The sequence below is a fragment of the Microtus oregoni genome, unplaced genomic scaffold (genome assembly GCF_018167655.1).
Source record: "Microtus oregoni isolate MIOR12 unplaced genomic scaffold, Mior012 000015F_ref0000493, whole genome shotgun sequence".
NCBI classification, from domain to species: domain Eukaryota; kingdom Metazoa; phylum Chordata; class Mammalia; order Rodentia; family Cricetidae; genus Microtus; species Microtus oregoni.
In genome coordinates, this window is record NW_024543074.1 from 1,209,427 (window position 1) to 1,228,880 (window position 19,454).

At 49.1% G+C, this 19,454-nt stretch overlaps 1 protein-coding gene and 2 non-coding genes across 4 annotated transcripts in view; 1 reads left to right on the forward strand and 2 right to left on the reverse strand.

The window, feature by feature from the left end:
- Positions 1-8,160, reverse strand: part of LOC121456660 (LIM and SH3 domain protein 1-like) — a 40,211-nt gene extending 32,051 nt beyond the window's left edge. The window contains exons 1-3 of one of the 2 annotated variants that reach the window (XM_041665025.1): positions 8,020-8,160; positions 7,358-7,573; positions 635-729 (exon numbers count right to left, since the gene is read on the reverse strand). In XM_041665025.1, the coding sequence (XP_041520959.1) occupies positions 635-729; positions 7,358-7,573; positions 8,020-8,148 (440 nt within the window). In that variant the 5' untranslated portion in view covers positions 8,149-8,160. Of the gene's footprint in view, positions 1-634; positions 730-7,357; positions 7,574-8,019 lie in introns of those variants that run through there. The other variant, XM_041665027.1, reaches the window with a different exon arrangement.
- A 77-nt stretch (positions 8,161-8,237) lies between these two features.
- Trnac-gca lies at positions 8,238-8,309 on the forward strand. The gene has a single exon. It is a non-coding gene; the product is annotated as a tRNA-Cys (tRNA).
- A 1,673-nt stretch (positions 8,310-9,982) lies between these two features.
- Trnac-gca lies at positions 9,983-10,054 on the reverse strand. The gene has a single exon. It is a non-coding gene; the product is annotated as a tRNA-Cys (tRNA).
- Positions 10,055-19,454: the final 9,400 nt, after the last annotated feature.

The following is a 19,454-nucleotide window of genomic DNA, read 5'->3' on the forward strand; positions in this document are numbered from 1 at the left end:
GCAGCACCCACATAGAGGCTCACAACCATCTATAACTCCAGTTCCAGAGGATCTAATGCCCTCTTCTGGTCTCCATGTATACCAGGCACACAAGTGGTATCGTACATATATGCAGGTAAAACATTCATATACATAAAATAAATGAACAAATCTTTTATGTTTTTGTATTCTCAAAAACAAAGAAAAGAAGCAAGAGGTCTATAGAACCTTCTAGAAGGGACAATAGAGAAAAGAACCACCCAATGAGAAAAAGCCAAGGGGAGACTCACACTCCCAAGCCTGGATACAATGCAGCAGGCATAGAACAGGCCTCTTAATCCCTGCCGTGCCCTTTGCACAACAGGGTACAATGGAAGCAGCCCACTGGCTTTACAGCCCAGAGGCGGTCTACAAGCCAGCCTCACGTTAGCCTTGCCAGATGATCCTGGGAAAGTCCCCTCCTGCCCCGCGCGCGCCTGTTTTCTCATCCGTAAAATGGGGACAGAACACTCTGCTATGAAGGGACAATGTGATCACAATCTATCAAGTAGGGTGTGCAAGTGCTACAATGTCACCTTGGGCTATCAGAGGGGAAAGGAGAGCTTGGGAGGGAAGTCATGTGCCTGGAAAACGCCTGTGTTCCCCTGAAACTCACGCATTGCAGTAGGGCTTCTTCTCGTAGCCCTTGTAGTTCTTCATGTTCAGGGTCATCTTGCAGATCTCGCAGTGAAAGCATGCTTTATGCCAGAACTGGGCGGGAACAGAAGGGAGACGTGATTGTTAGACAGCAGGACTTCCCTAGGCACTGGGCACTCAAGTTCTCCACCCAGGTAGGACCCATGCCCAAGGCTGTAGGAACACCTGGGGAAGCTGGGTGGGGGTGCGCATCTTTAATCCCCGGGACTCAAGAGGCAGAGGATCTCTGAATTCCAGGCCAGCCTGGTCTACAGAGTGGAAAGTTCCAGAACAGTCTCAGGGCTACACCGAGAAACCCTGCCTTTAAAAAAAACAACAAAAAAGCAAACAAATAAAAAAAAAAAACCAAACACACCACCTGGTGAACAGGGCCATTTCAGGTCACGGGCTCCGGCGGCTGACACGCCCCTCCCCCCATCAGGTCCCACCAGGCAATTACTTAGCTGTCTGGACAGCGAGTAGATCAGATCCGAGAGTAAGGGGCAGGGGTGGGGGGAGAAACCCAGTCATGAAGGAGGTAGCAGCCCCCAGAAAGGCCATCTCCACTTCCCCAGACCACTTCAGGCCAGAATTGGATGGGCCTCATTGATTATGCAAAGCGGCACTCCGTTGCTAAGCAGCACACTGGGAAGGAGCATGTCCTCTGTTACCAAGCCTGGAGAAGAAAGCCCAGGCAGTGGCACAAAGCCCAGACCAGGGCACACCTATCCTCCATCTAAGCGGCTGACCCTCTTAAGCTACCCTCCAGGATGCTCCAGCTCAGCTGGCTCTCACTTCCCAAAAGATCCCAACTAGAGGAGTCCCAAGTGCCACAGCCACACCCACATCCTGTCCAGTGCCGCCTCTCCCACCCCCATCTGGAGAAGGGTGGGAGACACCCTGCAGGGACAGAAGAGAGCTTTGTCTTAAAGTCCTGCAGCTAGACTCCAGGTGTGTCCACGTCACCACCCCACCCAGAGAGCTGGATGACCTTGGCCTCACTCCTGTCCACACCGCACCTGGGAGTCAGATTCTACTTCCTGTCTGCAGAATACGATATAGTCAGTCCTCCTGGGACTGTTAAAGATTCATGAGAAACCACCTGCCCCCAGCAAAGCACCTGGCACCTCCTTCTTCCGTGCAGGTGCTGGACACTGGAGGCGTTCACACAGCCCAACTAGAGCTCATGTGTACGTGGGACAGAGGAGCAAGCCCGGTAGACCCAGAGTTCTAGAACGGAGCCAGTAAGACTAATCCAGGGTGGTTTGGGGGTGGGGGGAACCAAGCAGAGAGACTCCATTCCAGAATCTAGGCTGGCTGGGCATCTGGCTGCTTGTATCTGCCTGTCTCAGCAGTCAATGGAGACACTCCCGATCCCCAAAGGAGGTAACCAGAGGCCAGGGAGGGGCCAGGGAGACCTCAGAAAGTGCCTGAGCGAACGGTAGGTCTGACTCCCAGGCATCTGTCAAAGGACTCCGGCAAAGTCCTTTTTAGAACACGTTTCCCAAACTGTGAGAGTTTCGACACACTTGGAGGAGGGGCCGGAAGAAAGGAAGCTCAGTCGCTGGGACTCCGCCCCCAAACCTCAGCACACTTCATCCAGACACCAGGGTTATTTCTGGGGGCAATCGTCCTCTATTGGGACATTTTTCCTATCAAGGGGACCCAAAGGGGGGAAAAAATCTAACAGGGAATGTTAGCAAGGCAATGTGGGAAACGACTCTTTGGGAAGAAAGCCAGCTGTATGTCTGGAAGTAAAGGGTCGGCTGGTCTGAGCTTGGTCCCACCCCCCACCTGGGTCCACCCTACAGTCACTGTCTCCTTCCCCACCCTCGGTAACTTTCAGAATCTTTACTGTTTGGGGGTTGGTGTCACAGAACCCCAACATAAAAACCCCCAGAAAAATCACAACAGGGTGGTCCTTCCCCCATAGATTCCCCTGACTGGGAGGCATTGGCAGATTGCCCCAGCTCTGTCACCAGCCAGTCTGCGCCTCTGCCTGCAGGCCCCTGCCTGGGCCCCTGCCTCCCCCATCCCCGCAGGGGCCTGCCAGGAAAAACATTCTGCAGAATCCAGACCATGACCCACTTTCACACGGTAGGCAGGAATACACTGTCCTAGGGCTAGGGACCTCCAAGGCCACCTCCTGTCAGACTCTGGATCAGGAAAGAGATCTCTGGCAGATGGCCAGGCCCTCACCCTAAAGCCAAGCCCTGGGAGGAAGAGCAACACCTGGCCTAGGGTTCCCTCAGGAGACTCCAGGCTGCCCCCAAGAGTTTGCTCCCGTTAGCGGTTTACCCCTAGAGATCCTAAGGGATCCAGTGTTCTCAATCTGATACATCAGTCTGGGACAAGGGAGAGTGGTTATCTGTCCTTTGTTGGGCTGCTCAGGAGAAGAGTAAAAGAAACTCTTTTGAGGATCTGCTGGGTGACTCACCAAGGGAGAACTAACTCCACATCTGTAAAGCAGGGACACAACAATTATCTCCCCCAGGGACTGTAGGAGAATCAAAAGGCCACTGCTTTGGGGAGGCAGGAAATGGCCATTCATTCAATAATGCTGATGAACCAACTCCAGAATGAGAGAAACTTCATCCCGTCTCTTGTCGGGTATGGGGGAAGGACGCTAAGAGAAGAAAATGGTACTATCCCAAGAGGGCCTAGGAGCCTTAGTTCACAGCCAGAGTGACCGTTTGCAAGGTTGGGACAGGCTTTGAGCATGCGCTCCCGGGATCTGTGACACACCTGGGGACATAGTGCTCCAAAGGTGTCCCTTGTCACAGGTGATGCTGCTCAGTCAGACCCCAGGCGCCAGGACAACCTCCCTTCCCGTCCTGTCGGAAATGCTGTGTAGGATGGTGATTCCACAGAAAGACAAGCAGGCCAGTGGGGACAGAAGCCCCCACAAGCATCCCACTCTCTGGAGCCAGACTCTGTGGCTCCAAGACTGTAGAGGAGGGCAGAGGAGCTTCATTCAGGTCCCTGTACCTGCAGCCTGTCACCTGTTCCCTAGGGTGACAGTGACTCAGGGCTGGAGTATGAGACTCCTCCCTTCCTGTAGCCTAGAGTTAGGGTCACAACACCAGCAGCACCCAGGCTTGGGCCTCCAGCCTAACTCGGCCCCCAGCTTATAAACCCAAAGCACTTCTACAGTTCCTTTCTAGTTAACCTGAAGCTTCCTGAGCCACAGCCCTCAGGGTCCCAGGACCACCACTCATTCCCCAGACAGGGTTTCACTGCGTAGCTCTGTCTGGCCCAGGAATACACTATGTAGTCCAGACTACTGGCCTCAAAGATAAAATCCTGCATTCACAACTCAGCACTGCAAAAACTGTGTGTGGTGGCAGAATTCATCTGACATCCAGCACCTGGGAGGTAGAAGCAAGAAGAGGTTTGGGAGTTCAAGGATAGCCTGGGCTACATGAGACCCCGTCTTTAAAAAAAAAAAAAAAACTTTGCAAGTCATAGTAACACATGACTATAATCATTTAGGGAGCTGAGATAGGAGGGCTAAAAAATAAAAGATAAAACTTCAGCTAAAAGGAAGGAGACTGACTGTCCATCAGCCTCCTCCCTCTGGGTGGGGAAGGTCATCGGGAAAGTGACAACACAACACAAAACAGTAAACTTGCTTAAAACAGTATGAGAATTTTTTTTTTTTGCAATTTGAGCAACTTCATTGTATATTTCTCTATCAAGAACTTTGTTTTTTTGTTTTTTTGTTTTTTTTTTTGTTTTTTTCGAGACAGGGTTTCTCTGTGGCTTTGGAGCCTGTCCTGGAACTAGCTCTGTAGACCAGGCTGGTCTCGAACTCACAGAGATCCGCCTGCCTCTGCCTCCCGAGTGCTGGGATTAAAGGCGTGCACCACCATCGCCCGGCTATCAAGAACTTTGTAATGACAGTGTCTCGCCCCAATGTCAAAAGGCAGGGCGGGACACACTTGCTCATAGGGCTCATAGCCTATCTATCGGAGCTACCTTCCTCGAACCTCACCCCCATTTGCCTGACAGCCATTTAGGGCAGGAGGCCCTCTCTATTGGGCCATTCCAAAGCAGCTGTCAGTGGGCCAATCCCCTGTCTCCGCTTGTTTTCAGAAGCTGAGGGAGACAGAAAGTGAGAGAAAGATGTGGCAGATTCTCAACAGTGTAGGTCACTGGATACAAAGTAGGTGCTCAATAAATATTTGCTAAATGAATGAGGTCACCCTGGCTCTCCTTCCTGCTCTAATCCCAGACACCCTCCTTCCTCAAACACCACCACGGGTACTACCTATCTATCCAATCTCTGCACCGGTACTACCTATCTATCCAATCTCTGCACCGGTACTACCGGTTGGGGACAGAGTGGCTTTCCTTGGTGAGAAAGTTTACCCACTTCTGCCTTTGAGCGATAAGGCTCAAGGAAGAGAAAGACTGCCATCAAGGACACAGCCCTGCTCCAGTCCTGCTCCAGGAAATCAGGCCAGCCCACCTGACTCTCCCAACTGTGGAGCAGAAAGGAAGCCTTGGGAAGTTGAGTGGCGCCCCGGCCTGTGGGACTGAGCTTTCCCCAAACCCAAGGACTCAGTTCAGCACTCTCTTCCCATCTGTTCTTACTGCCTGGAGGGCACGGAAGGGAGAGAAGGGACAGCAGGATTTTCCAGTGTGTGTGTGTGGGGGGGGGGTTAGGAGAGAGGCAGATGCCTGTCCGGGGTCACTTCCGCTAGGGGAAGTTCTAAAATCGGGAAGGAATCACCCACTCCCACTTCCCAGGGCAACCCCAACTTAAGTATCCTCTTCTAGCTGGGACACATAGGATCCCTGCCCCTTTCCCCGTGACACAGAGCACTGAAGGTCTTTACAAGGAGTGTGGCTGGAGTACTGGGCAGAAAAGAGGAGAGAACAGCCTTGACCACACTCCCTGCACTGCTCACCTCCAAGGCAATGACATCATCAATACACATTTGGTGACAGGGAATACGGAGGCCTGGAACCATTCATAAAGCTCATGGGCACAGACCTGGAGCTAGAACTAAGTCCCCCACTTCCCAGGCTAGCAATCCCTTTCACCGTTCATCGCCTCTTGATGGCCTAGGGAACTGCAAATGCAGGGGTCAAAATACCTGGCCAGGAACGGCAAAGACCTTCATGTAAGGACAGTTTATCTCTGGAGGTTTGGGGTTTTTTTTGGGGGGGGGTCTCAATCTAGTAGTAACAAACTCAAGCCCTACCCTCCAGGGGCTAGTACAGTGACTGAGCAGGTGGGCACCTTCCATAAACTCCTCCAAGCCTCCTGTCTCGCAAACCCCATGTCACTTTCCTCCAGAAAAAAAGTTCAAATGTTTCAGAACAACGAGTCCCCCACACACACACCTCCTAACCTGAACTTGGGGGTCAAAGGTTCCTCAGAATGAACTAATCTTAGCACGGAGAGGAGAGACACAGTATCCAATGAAGTATCCATTTTCAACAAAACTAGATCCCCTCTTTCAGGCGCCGGCCTATAGCCTGTTCAGACATAAAGGTGGGAATAGGTAAACTCCGATTCAGCCTGGGAAGCTAGATACAATGTACCTATGAGGAGCCAAACCACAGAGGTGTCCCTGTAGAAGGGTACACAGAGAAGGAACAAGTTGCCTTAGGCAGAAGGGTCCTACCTCAAACTATACCGGAAACACCCAGATCTGCTCTTCAGTCCCCTTGCAAAAGTGTAATGGCAACCAGATGAACGAGTCCAGCCTGGGCTGGGGACGTGTAAGAGCCCCTAGGGGACAGCTAATTTCCAGAAGGTTACCCTCTCCCCACGCTAAAAAAAAAAAAAAAATCCCCCTTTCCTTGGCTTCCCCAGAAGTCAGCCAATCCCACCCTCCATCGATGAAACCAGCTCTGAAAAGTTAGCTCTTTGTTCTCCAAGCTGGTCTCCAGGCTGAGCACAATTTCAGATTTCGGAGAAGCGTCCTCTCCAACCCTCCCAACCCCAGCACCCAACCCCGCCCAGCTCCTGCTGGGCTGCCCAGCACCCAGAGTGGCTTGCAATTTGAATTGGGGATTGGGAAAGCTACGAAGAAGGTCTGCGGGTTCCCCAACCACGGAACCGGCAAGGGGGGGCAGTCCAGCAGGTCGTTCAAAAGAGGGGGGTCTCAAAATGAGATTCCAGTCCTGCCCCTAAGTCCTTTTCACCACAATTGGCACTCGTTGGCCGATGGACCCGACCCAGCTTCCAGGCCAGGAAGCTGGACTACCAAAGCCCAAGCCCGGAGGGTTGTGCTGGCCCCAGCCTCCGCCCCGCCCCCGCAGCCCCCTCCCCCCCCCCCCCCACCCCAGCGCCCCGCGCTTCCGCCTACTTGGCGCTGGGCGCCGCGGGGAAAGGGAGCGGCCGTCTCCTCTCTCACTCCCGGCCCCGGAGGGGCGGGACTGCACCTCTAACCTCCAGCACACACCCCAACGATCCTGGTTCCCTGATGCCCTCCCGCCCTCCCAGCCCTCTCAGCCCCAATACACAGAGCCCACCCACCCTTCTCCAGCGGTGGCTGCCCACCGCCTCGCTTGGATTTCCCGGGTTCCAGACTGGGGTCTGTGCCCGCACCCCAAGTCACCTCCCACCTTCTTTCCCTGCTCAGAGGATCACAGGGAAAAGCCCACAAGGACCCCGTCCCTCCTTCCTGCCCCGATTAAGAGCTGCACTGGAACTGCCTCGCCCGCGGCGCCGAGTGCCGGAGCTCACCTTATCCAGACAGTTCACCTTCTCCGTGGGATACACGATCTTGCCGCACCGGGCGCAGTTAGGGTTCATGGTTCCGGAGAAAGACTGGGGCGGGGATGCCCGAGATCGTGCGCGTTCCCTTTTCCTTGGGCGAGCAGTTGAGAGGCGGTGGCTGCAACTGTGCAGGCGACGGCGACTGGAACTGGGGAACTGGCCTCCGCCTCCGCCCTCCTTCCCCTAATAAACACGGTGGGGAGGAGGGGCTGCACTGGCTGGGGCGGGGACGCGCCTCGGACGCGGAAAGGGGCGCGCGCGACGAGGCGCGCTCCCCGGGCGACGTGGGGGCTGCGTGGGGGCGGGTTCCGGGGAGGGCTGCAGGACGTGGGTGCTGAAGCCCCTAAGTCCCTGGGTTCCCGCGCCCCTAGGCTCCCCGACTGACTGCAGCCCCTGGCCACGGCCCTTCCTCCGTTGAAGACACGTACGCCACTGCGGCAAAGCCAGATCTCCCGTGAGAGAGCCGACCCCACGCACCAGACAAGGGTGGAGATGATACGGATTCTCCAGATTCGGGGACTTTCTTTATACCAGTGGGTACCCAGGGTGAACCTGCGGGGAACCCCACCTGCCCCGCCCCGTGCCCCAGCTAGTTCCCTTCCCGCCCACGTCTTCTCCTACATTGGTACCTGCCCCTTTCCCTTTGGACTCAGCGCGTCCGGGTGTTCACGCTCGCTACGCCTCTGAACTGCAGCATTCCTGGGGTTCCTAGGATCCAGACATCCTTTACTTTTAGCTTGACCCCTTTGCTCTTTCATTCTTTTCCCTTGCCCTCGTAATATCCGTGTAGCAACGACAACAGTATCTTACTACTGAAAGGAATTTGCTCCAAGCCGTGTTGCGGCGCGGGGGTATAGCTCAGTGGTAGAGCATTTGACTGCAGATCAAGAGGTCCCTGGTTCAAATCCGGGTGCCCCCTCGGAGTCTTTTCCTCACTTTAATAGCCAAACAAAAATATTTATCATTTCAGATGTGGTCTTGATTCAATCCTGGGTTAAAATGTGTAAAGAAGAGATTAATATTATTGTTCATTTTACAGTCTAAGCAGAAAACCTTCATTTTGCCTTGTACGCAGCAGAAGAATGCCGCGTGTTTATGTTCAGCTGTCAGGAACAGAAGTTGCGCGACTTCATTTGACTGGCGCCAGAGTGGTAGTTTCTACCCACGGTAGCCTTGCGGGTTTTGATTGGATGGTTCCACACTTTGGGTTCAGGAGTCAAGGTCACTCCCGAGGTTGGCGTTCTGTGTCCCGTGAGGGTAAGGGTAAGGGGTAGGTCAGAAGAGGGAAACTCACCGACATAGCCCTTCTCCAACCTAAGCTTTCTTTTTTTCCTGTTTCTTTCATCCTGTGCTCTTTATTATTCTATGTTCTTCTCTAGCTTCCTTGTTGTTTGGTGATGTGGACCAAGTAAAAGCGCTTCCAGAACGTGAAACCCGCAAATGCGAACCCATCAGCTCTCTACAGAGCCAAGGAGTAGGATCCCAAAGCCAAGAAATATGAATTAATGCGGTGGTCTTCGAACTCGGGCGTGCTCCAGAATGACCTGGAGGGCTCATTAAAACATCCCCGGTTTCCTATTGTGTAGACCTGGAGTGGTGAGGCCTTGCCAGTTAACTTTGACAGATTTTCCAGGTAAGGCACTCAGGGACCCGAGGACCACTCTGAAGATCACAGGAGTGTTCCTACACAGCCATCGGGTTTAAAATCCTCAAAATGGGGACAGGTGTTCATCCGCCGAGCGTTTGGCTTAAGGTACCTGTGCTGGAAGAAATCTGGGTGAGAAGAGGGGATCAAAGGCAGCCCCCTCGACTAGGTTTTGCCCAAAAAAAGGCAAAAGAGACGTGCAGAGGCGTGCTGCCTGGGTCAGGGTGCGGCTGTGGTATTTTAAACACGGAATCTGGTTGTGTCATCCCAGGACCCCAGGGGAATACTCTCGTGCATTTTTTGCCTCCCAGTTCCCACTGCGGTTCTCTGCTGGGCCGAACAGGAAGGGGGATAGAACAGAGCTGCAGGGCAAAGCCGAGAAATACCTGACTAGTGCTTCTCGCTTCCCAGCTTCCCAGGCACTGGACTCGAAATTGTACTTTTCAGGCCTCAACTTCTCAGTGAAGAAGGTTCTCATTTTTATATCTTTTGATCATGTCTTTTCTTCTCCCCTCCCTACAGATGTCATGGAGCCCAGGCTGGCCTTCATTTTGATATACAGGCCCTGGCTAATCTTATACTCCCTTGAAATCTGATCCTCCTGTCTCTGACTGCCACCAAAGGCTGGGAGTAACAGGCACATACAGCCGCACCTGGCTGTAACACATCTTAAAAAAGTATATAAACATTCTGCATCTGGATTCATCCTTTGTCTTTTGAGTCAGGAGATAAACTAGGTAAAAGTAATACTGCTTTCACACCTCAACACTCTTGTGGCCCCAAAAAAGAAGAGAAAGATGTGACCAGCACTAGCCCACCACGTCAGAAGTGCATGAGGATTGCCGATTCTGGAGTGCCAGGAACATTCTGATGGGGAAATTTTGAAGGGTAGGCGGCATTTTTTGTATTGCAATGGGATTATATAGGAAAAATATCTATCACCTTTAAGGGGGCACCCGGATTTGAACCGGGGACCTCTTGATCTGCAGTCAAATGCTCTACCACTGAGCTATACCCCCTCTGGTGGTGAATGCTTAGAAAATTCTTTTTACATAACTTGCATACTTTCATTTTGAGACTTGTTTATACTTTTAAAAGTAGCGTGTTTTTGCTAAGTAATATTGAATTCAACCAATAAAAAGGCATACTTTTTTTAAAAAAAGGAACTATAAAAACAATTTTTTTTCCGAGACTGGGAATCCTCTGTGTAACACTAGTTCTGTAGACCAGGTTGGCCTCGAACTCACAGAGATCCTCCTGCCTCTACCTCCTGAGTGCTGGGATTAAAGGCATGCGCCCCCAGTGCCCCACACACTAGCAGTTTAAAAACATGAATTTAGGTTGCAAACTCCTTTTTTTCTTTTTTTTAAAGCAGTGTTTCATAATGTAACTCCATCTGACCTGGAATGCAAGCTCCTTTTGCTAGGCTTAATACTTTATCCAATCTCCATTTATCTTTCTCCTGCAAAACAGTATCCCCCTGCTTTCATCAGAATACAAATGCCACCACAATCAGAACACCCACCGAGAGGCATTTGTAGTTTAGTCTTAAAACATTTGAGTCTTAGAACACTCAGTGTGTCGGTCAGAAGCAGAGCAAACTTTTTTTTAGATATTCATTTATTATGTATACAATATTCTGTCTGTGTGTATGCCTGATGGCCAGAAGAGCACCAGACCCCATTACAGATGGTTGTGAGCCACCATGTGGTTGCTGGGAATTGAACTCAGGACCTTTGGAAGAGCAGGCAATGCTCTTAACCTCTGAGCCATCTCTCCAGCCCCAGAGCAAACTTTGAACTAGGATATAGAATGATCCTAGCTCTCTCTGAGTTCACAATGTACCAGAGACAGACTAGAAATAAATGCACAGATGAATTAACATAAATACTTGCCAGGGTAGTGGTGGCATCAGCGTGTGCGTTTACTCCTCATGCTCCGGAGGCAGAGGCAGATGGATCTCTGAGTTCGAGGCCAGCCTGATCTACAGAACGAGTTCCCAGACAGCCTGGACTACACAGAGAAACCCTGTCTTGAAACCCCCCCCCCCCCAAGAAAAAGTCCTCAGTAGTGATAAGGAGAAACAGTTAAAAAAAATTAAAAAGGTGTGCCCAGCTAGTGGTGGTGCCACGGGGTGTGTTTAGCACTGAGTTCAGCCATGACTGAATAGCAAAACTCCACCAATAAGTAAATAATACTAAAAGCAAGATACTCAGGAGAGTACCAGAGGGTTATTTCGAGCTAGATAGCTATGGAAGGACTTTCTTCTTCTTTCCTTTACTTAGAGTGATGGGAATCAAATCCAGGTGTCACATGAGGTGGCAAGCACTTCACCATTAAAATGCCACCTTCCCAGCTGTGTGGAAAGCTGGGCTACAATTTGGCAGTTAAGACCAGAATAGTTAAGATCAGAATGACATTAGAAGGGTGATCTGCGTGCAGGGTGGATGTTCTAGGCAGAGAAATGACCGCCGGGCAGTCCTTAAAGCTGGGGAAGGTCAGGCCAGGGAAGAACAATTCAAGAGCTAAAGTATCAGGTGGCACACATCTTTAATCTCAGAATCCAGAAGGCAGAGACGGGAGGATCTCTGAATTCCAGGCCAGCCTGGTCTAAGTAGATAGCTTGAGGTCAACCAGGGTCACACAGTGAGACCTGGTGGGGGTGGGGGGTAAAGTAGCCAGGATGGTGGAGAGTGAGAGCCTTGAGACCACAGCAAGAATCATGGGTTTTATATAAAATGAATGGAAATGTGTGAGGCTGTTTAAATGAAGAGAGATTACATCATCATTGAGACTAATACAGAAATTTATGGGGAGGTGAATGGACCTGGAGAAACATCCTATACAGTGTTATTAGTCTCAGCAAAGACATTCTGCAACATGCAACATGATGGATTTTAAGGACCTTAGGCAGAGTATATAGGGAGACCGTGTGTGTGTGTGTGTGTGTGTGTGTGTGTGTGTGTGTGTGTGTGGAGAGAGAGAGAGAGAGAGAGAGAGAGATCCAGACACTGCATGATTCCAGTTACAAGCTATGCAGAGAACCACAGAAGTAGAAAGGGAATGGTGGTTAGTAGGGTCTGGGACAGAGAGAAAGAAGAAACTGTTTCATTTACACAAAGGTTAGTGAGTTCTAGACAACTGTTATAAAGCTCTGTGGTGCCCTGAGCCCTGGGGTGTGGCTCAGTAGTGGGGGGTGGGGCTTGCCTGACAGATGACACCAGGCCCTGTGCTGGGTAGGCAACAAGAAAAATCCAAGATCAGTCTCGTGAGGTTTGAATTCAAGGTGTCTAGGTGTGACGGCACAGACCTGTAATGCCAGCACTGTGAGCATCAGAAAAGCCAGCCTCAACTACAGAGGTGGTGGGTCACACCTCAGCACTTTGAAGGCTGAGGAAAAAGATGGCCAGATCCATTCTAGGTCCAGTCTGGGCTACATTGTATGACCCTATCTCAACAACAGCAATAATGAAAGTCTCCTTCAAGAGAAAGCGATAAATGCGTGACCCCTTGAGGTCACATGCTGGTGCCACAGTCAAGACTCAGTCTACAACCAAAGCGACACAGAGAACCCCCCTGCTGTGTGTGTGTGTATTCAATGTTTTTAGTCTTTTTTTTTTGTTTTGTTTTTTTGTTAAGTGGAGAATTTATTGAGAGAAGGGGGAAGGGGAGGGAAGAGAGAGAGAAAGTGAGAGGGACTCAATGTTTTTACTCTTGATGACACCAGGGACTGAGCTCAGGAGTTCAGCATGTCACGTAAGTTTTCTGCCACTAAGCTATATACAGAATAGAGACATTGGATGGACATTTAAGGCAGATGTTGAAGGCAAGGGCCACTACTGCTTCAGGATATTCTTTTTAAAAAGATTTTTAATTACTTTTATTTTTCAGTTCACATGTATTGGTGTTTGCCTGTATGAAGATGTCGGATCCCTTAGAACAGAAGTTACAGATAGCCGTGACCTGCCGTGTGGGTGCTGAGAACTGAACTCTAGAAGAGCAGCCAATGTTCTTAGCCACTGAGCCATCTCCCCAGCCCCGCTGTGTGTATTACCAGCACGGCAGTTGGCAACCCTACTAGTTTAGGTCCTCTATAGTTACTGTCTACCATCACACCCTGCAACTGCTTTCTGCAGAAAGGAACGGGCGCGCTCTTCAGCTGGGAGGTTCAAAACAGGAGAAGCCATGTGGTGGTCATTTTGGAAAGGAACAAATTGGACATACTTTTTTTTTTAAAGATTTATTTATTTATTATGTATACAACATTCCTTCCATGTATGCTTGCATGCCAGAAGAGGGCACCAGATCTCATTACAGGTGGCTGTGAGCCACCATGTGGTTGCTGGGAATTGAACTCAGGACCTCTGGAAGAGCAGTCAGTGCTCTTAACCACTGAGCCATCTCTCCAGCCCCCAAATTGGACATACTTGGGCAGAGGTCTAGGAACGCTAGACAAATCTTTGAGAGGTGGGCGGAGTGACACAAACGTGCTTTTTCTCAACAACACTCAGCCGCTGGGTGCAGTCACGGAGCAATCCTGTAACTGAAGTTACGTAGCTTGTAGATTGGCAAGGAAATGCATCCTAAGGTTCACAGTGAGCCAGGCAGGGCGCCAAGCAAGGACTTTGGAGAACACAAAGGATGCAAAGTGATCCAGTACTCAATAAACACACGGTCCACCTGGGCTTGGGGTGGGTGAGACAGCTCAACAGGTCAACAGGTCAAGGTGTTTACCACCAGACCTGTCGACCCGAGTTCAGTCCCTGGGGCCCACGTAGCGTGAGGAGAGAGTCAGTTCCCACAGCTGTCTTCAGGCTTACACACACACACACACACACACACACACACACACACACGTGCGCGCGCATGCTTGCGCGCGTGTTTTATTTTATTTTTTTTATTTATTTATTTATTTTTTTGGTTTTGCAAGACAGGGTTTCTCTGTGGTTTTGGAGCCTGTCCTGGAACTAGCTCTTGTAGACCAGGTTGGTCTCGAACTCACAGAGATCCGCCTGCCTCTGCCTCCCGAGTGCTGGGATTAAAGGCGTGTGCCACCACCGCCCGGCCTGCGCGCGTGTTTTAAATGCAATTTAAAATATTGGACACGTAAGAAGTACTCCAAGCTGGGCGGTGGTGGGTATGCTTCATAATCCCAGTACTCAGGAGGCAGAAGCAGGAGGTTCTCTGTAAGTTCGAGGCCAGGCTGATCTACAGAACAAACCCTAGAACAAGCTCCAAAGCTACATAAATAAACCCTGTCTCGAAAAACAAACAAACAAAACAAAACAAGTTCTCTAAAATCAAAACGCATAGAGAACATCTAAGACAGGTCTTTGATGATGAAATCTAAGACTTTACACTGAGGGTTAGTGCTCTAACAGATTTTTACTCACATAAATGTAATCTTCACCCCAACCAAGGAAACTTCTATTTGCAATAGAGACCATTACAGAAAACACCACCAATCAAAATGCAGAGTTGTGGAGTAGAGACTATTACAGAAAACACCACCAATCAAAATGCAGAGTTGTGGAGCCCAGGCCTAATGGATTCAATCCGTCTACATGTGTTTATTGAGTACCGGATCACTTTGTATCCTTTGTGTTCTCAAAGTCCTTGCTTGGTGCCCTGCCTGGCTCACTGTGAACCTTAGGATGCATTTCCTTGCTATGAAACAACTCCTGCACCTAGGTCTCAGGGAACACTGCAGAAGAGGGGATGAGAGATTGATTGTAAGAGTCAGAGGACCAGGGAATTCGCTGTGAGATTGTGTCACATCAGAAGCTACATCCCTAAAGTCTCACCAACATGACCACCCAAAAGTGAGCTGGACAAGGACAATATCAATGAATATGCTAAACTGGACAGGGAAAACCCCACAAGGCCTCAATCCTACATAAAGAATGTCAGAGCCAGGCGGTGGTGACACGCACCTTTAATCCCAGCACTCAGGAGGCAGAGGCAAGTGGATCCTTGTGAGTTTGAGGCCAACCTGGTCTACAAGAGCTAATTCCAGGATAGGCTTGATTGATAGCTACAGCAAAACCCTGTCTTGAAAAAAAAAAAAAAAAGAAAAAGAATGTCAGGCAATTGAGTAAAGCTAGAAGCAGGAGAGCTGGTTCTCCCCAGGGACAAGTACAACAATTGGTTGTCCAGTTCCAAATGGTAAGTCTGAAAACATGTGTACAAGTAACATCATATGGGTGAGACAGGTTATATTTAGAAAAATAAATGTATATAGAAATACACATATGTATGCAATAACAATGGTAAAAAGAGGCAATGATTTTCAAAGGGAGCAGTATATGGGAGGGTTGGAGGGAAGGAAAGGAAGCAAGAAATGTAAGTTCCAGTCTTAAACAAACACATATCGCTGAAAGGCTGGGCTTTGTGGTACACATTTGCAATCCCAGCACTTGGAAATCAGAGGCAGGAGGACCAGGAGTTCAAGTCCAGTGAGTTTAAAGCCAACCTGGGATACAGGAGACTGTCTGGAAAAAAAAGAGGTTAGTACACCTTTAATCTCAGCAATCTCAGGAGGCAGAGGCAGGCGGACTCTGTAAATTCAAGGTCAGTCTGGTCTACAGAGCCAGTTTCAGGACAGCCAAAGCTACAGAGAAACACAGTCTGGGGGCAGGGTGGACGTCAATGACTGTGGACAGGAATGTTGCAGGTCCCAGTCAGATTATCTTGGGCTATCTCATCCCCTAAATAGAGGATTACCCTTTAATTGCAGACGTCTATGAGTGACCTAACATCCTTGTGACTATTAGGCAAATCCTTCTGGAATGTAGGAACACCAATCAAAGGCTAAGAATGTCATCAGAAAACATTCCAGCACTATCCAAGGGGTTTCCCACCTTGACATCACTCGCCTCCCTGGTGTTTTCACCAATTCCTTTTAAAAGTGTATTAAGAGCAGGCATGAAGGCACATGCCTGTAATCCCAGGACAAAACAAACATACAAAAAAAGCTTTGATTCATGTTTTCTTTGTGTTTTTTTTTGTTTGTTTTGTTTTTTCGAGACAAGGTTTCCCTATAGCTTTGGAGCCTGTCTTGAAACTAGCTCTTGTAGACCAGGCTGGCCTCAAACTCACAAAGATCCACCTGCCTCTGCCTCCCAAGGACTGGGATTAAAAGCATGTACCACTACAGCCTGGGAAAGTCCACTTTTCACCAGAGGAGTCCCCCAGATCGGCATCCAGTGCGAACATCATCTCCCAGTACCCAAGTGCCTGGCACTGCCTCAGGGAAATGGTCTTTCCATGGCTCCAGCATCCTGTGGTTTGATTGAGAAGCCCTAAGTTGGTTCTGAGATGGTGGTTTAAGGTGGATGTGTGACATACCTTTTGCTTTCAGATGGAGATATTCATTCTGTTTGAAAGCATCCTGGGTGTCTGACCTTTCAGTTTACTTACAGTTTTTGTTTGTTTGGGTTTTTGTTGTTGCTTTTGTTTTTTGTGGGTTTTTTGGTTTTGGTTTTTTTGTTTGTTTGTCTGTTTTTTGGTTTTTTGTTTTGTTTTTTTGAGACATGGCTTTTTCTGTAACAGCTCTATCTGTCTTGGAACTCACTTTTTAGACCAGTAGACCAGGCTGGCCTTGAAACCTTACCTGGAAAAACCAGAAAAGAAAGTTAAAAAAAGAAAGTATCTCCAAAGAACTTCATCCAGATGAGAGTGGTGGTCCATCTTCAAAATGCATGGAAATAAAAGTCTGGAAAGGATTTGACAAAACATTCAAGTCAGACACAGAATAAAGCCAGCAGGAAGAGGTAGGTAGCATGAAGCATCAGACAACTTCTTTACCTGTTTCACCAGCCATTCTGTGAAGGGGCAGGTGAGTTAGAAGAGGTCATCAAAGGTGATGTTTGGCAGTCAAACAACTTGGCTGGATAGGTTTTTTTGTTTGTTTGTTTGTTTGTTTGTTTTTGTTTTTGTTTTTCGAGACAGGGTTTCTCTGTGGTTTTGGAGCCTGTCCTGGAACTATCTCCTGTAGACCAGGCTGGTCTCGAACTCACAGAGATCTGCCTACCTCTGCCTCCCGAGTGCTGGGATTAAAGGCGTGCCCCACCACCGCCCGGCTGGATAGGTTTGTTGTTGTTGTTGTTTTGGGGGTGTAGATAGGATTTCACTGTTTAGCTTTGGCTGTCCTAGAACTCATTTTGTAGACCAGGTTGACCTTGGACTCACAGAGATCCACCTACCTCTGCCTCCTGAGTGCTGGGATTAAAGGCATGCACCACCACTGACAGGTTTTGTGTTGTATAGTTTTATGTCAACTTGACATAAGCTAAATCACCAGAAAGGAGGGGCCCTCAATTAAGAAAAAGGCTTCATCACATCAGGCAAATCTATGAAAGTTCAAGGCTAGCCTGGTCTACAGAGTGACATCCAGGAAAATGTCTTTATAAGATCAAGCTGTAGGCAAGTCTGTCAGGCATCTTCTTAATTAGTGACTGATTAAGAAGGTGGGTGCTGGCAGGCCTAGTTCTATGAGAAAGCAGCCTGAGCCGGACATAAAGAGCAAGCCAGTGAACAATACCCCTCATGGCTTCTGCATCAGCTCCTGACTCCAGTCCCTGCCCTGCTTAAGTTCCTATTTTGACTTTCTCCAATGATGTGGAACCCTGTCCTCCCCAACTTGCTTTTGGTCATGTTGTTTCATCCCATCAATAATAACCCTAAGACAGTGGCTAACACATTTAATCCCAGCACTCAGAAGGTAGAGGTAGGTGGATCTCTGTGAGTTCCAGGACAGCCTGGTCTAGAGTAAGTTCCAGGACAGCCATCCTTGTCTATATAGTCAGAGGTACACAAAGAGATCCTGTCTCAAAAAATGTGACATTCATTCAAATCCCTTGCAAAACTATTTGGTTGCTGATACAGATGAAGAAGGAGAAGCGGAAGATGATGATCATGGAGAAGAATTGGAGGACATTGATGAAGAAGGGGGTGATGAAGGGGAGGAGGAAGGAGAACTGGAGGAAAGAGAAGATGGCTACTACAGAAGAATACTGGTGGATTCCAGCCTCCATTTTAGGTTTTTATTTTTCTGTTTAAATTTTCTCTAGTCGCAGGGAGCAAGTCACACTCATTTTTCGTTTATCACCCCTGTGCTTGGTTCCTAAGATCTCTCTTCCCGACATAATGGTTCTCTTATTTTTTTTTAAATATTTATCTATTTATTATGTATACAATGCTCTGTCCGTGTGTATTCTTGAAGACCAGAAGAGGGCACCAGACCTCACTACAGATGGTTGTGAGCCACCATGTGGTTGCTGGGAATTGAACTCAGGACCCCTGGAAGAGCAGGCAATGTTCTTAACCACTGAGCCATCTCTCCAGCCCCAACATAATGGTTCTCAACTGATTGTGGAGAAAATACCTTGTTCCAGGACAGCCAGGGAAACACAATGAGATTCTGTGTCAAAAAAAATTAAGAGAGCCGGGCGGTGGTGGCGCACCGCCCACCACCCAGCACTCGGGAGGCAGAGACAGGCGGATCTCTGTGAGTTCGAGACCAGCCTGGTCTACAAAGGGAGTTCCAGGACAGGCTCCAAAGCTACAGAGAGACCCTGTCTCGAAAAACCAAAAAAAAAAAAAAAAAAAAAAAAAAAACAAAAAAAAATTAAGAGACCAGGTGATGGTTGCACACCTTTAATCCCAGCACTCAGGAGGCAGAGTCAGGTGGATCTCTGCGAGTCCAAGGCCAACTTTGTCTACAAGAGCTAGTTCCAGGACAGCTAGGGCTATTACATGGAGAAATCCTGTCTTGAAAAAAAAAAGCTGAGCATTGTGGCACAGTTCAATAATTCCAACTCTCTGAACCAGGAGGATTACATATTCAAGTCCTGCCTGGGTCACAGAGTGACCTCAAGGCTATATGGAACACTTATGGAGCAAATTATGAAAGACCCTGTGTTTTTTGAACTAGCTTGCCTCGAACTCACAGAGACCCACTTGCCTCCTAAATGCTAGGATTAAAGGCGTGTGCCACCACCATCCAGCTTCCCTCATAGGTTTTTATATATGAATGCTTGGATCCTAGTTGGTGGGGAACTGTTTGGGGAAGGATTACAGGGTGTGGCCTTGTTGGAGGAGGTGTGTCCCTAGGGGTATGCTTGGACGTTCTGAAAGCTCCTACCAGGCCTAGTTAGTCTCTTGTTGCCTACCTCCAACTTGTGGTGAGATGTCAAACCTCAGCTGCCTCAGGTTCTCCTGCTGCCGTGCTCCCTACCATAATAGTCATGGATTTATCCTCTGATCAGGAAGCCAGCCCCCGCTTAAATGCTTTCTTTTATAATTTGCCTTGGTCATGCTGTCTCTTCATAGCAATAGACAGTAACTATGACAGGGGGGTCAGAGGAAAACTTTATGGAATTGGTTCACTCCTTCCACTTTTACATGGGTTTTAGTGGT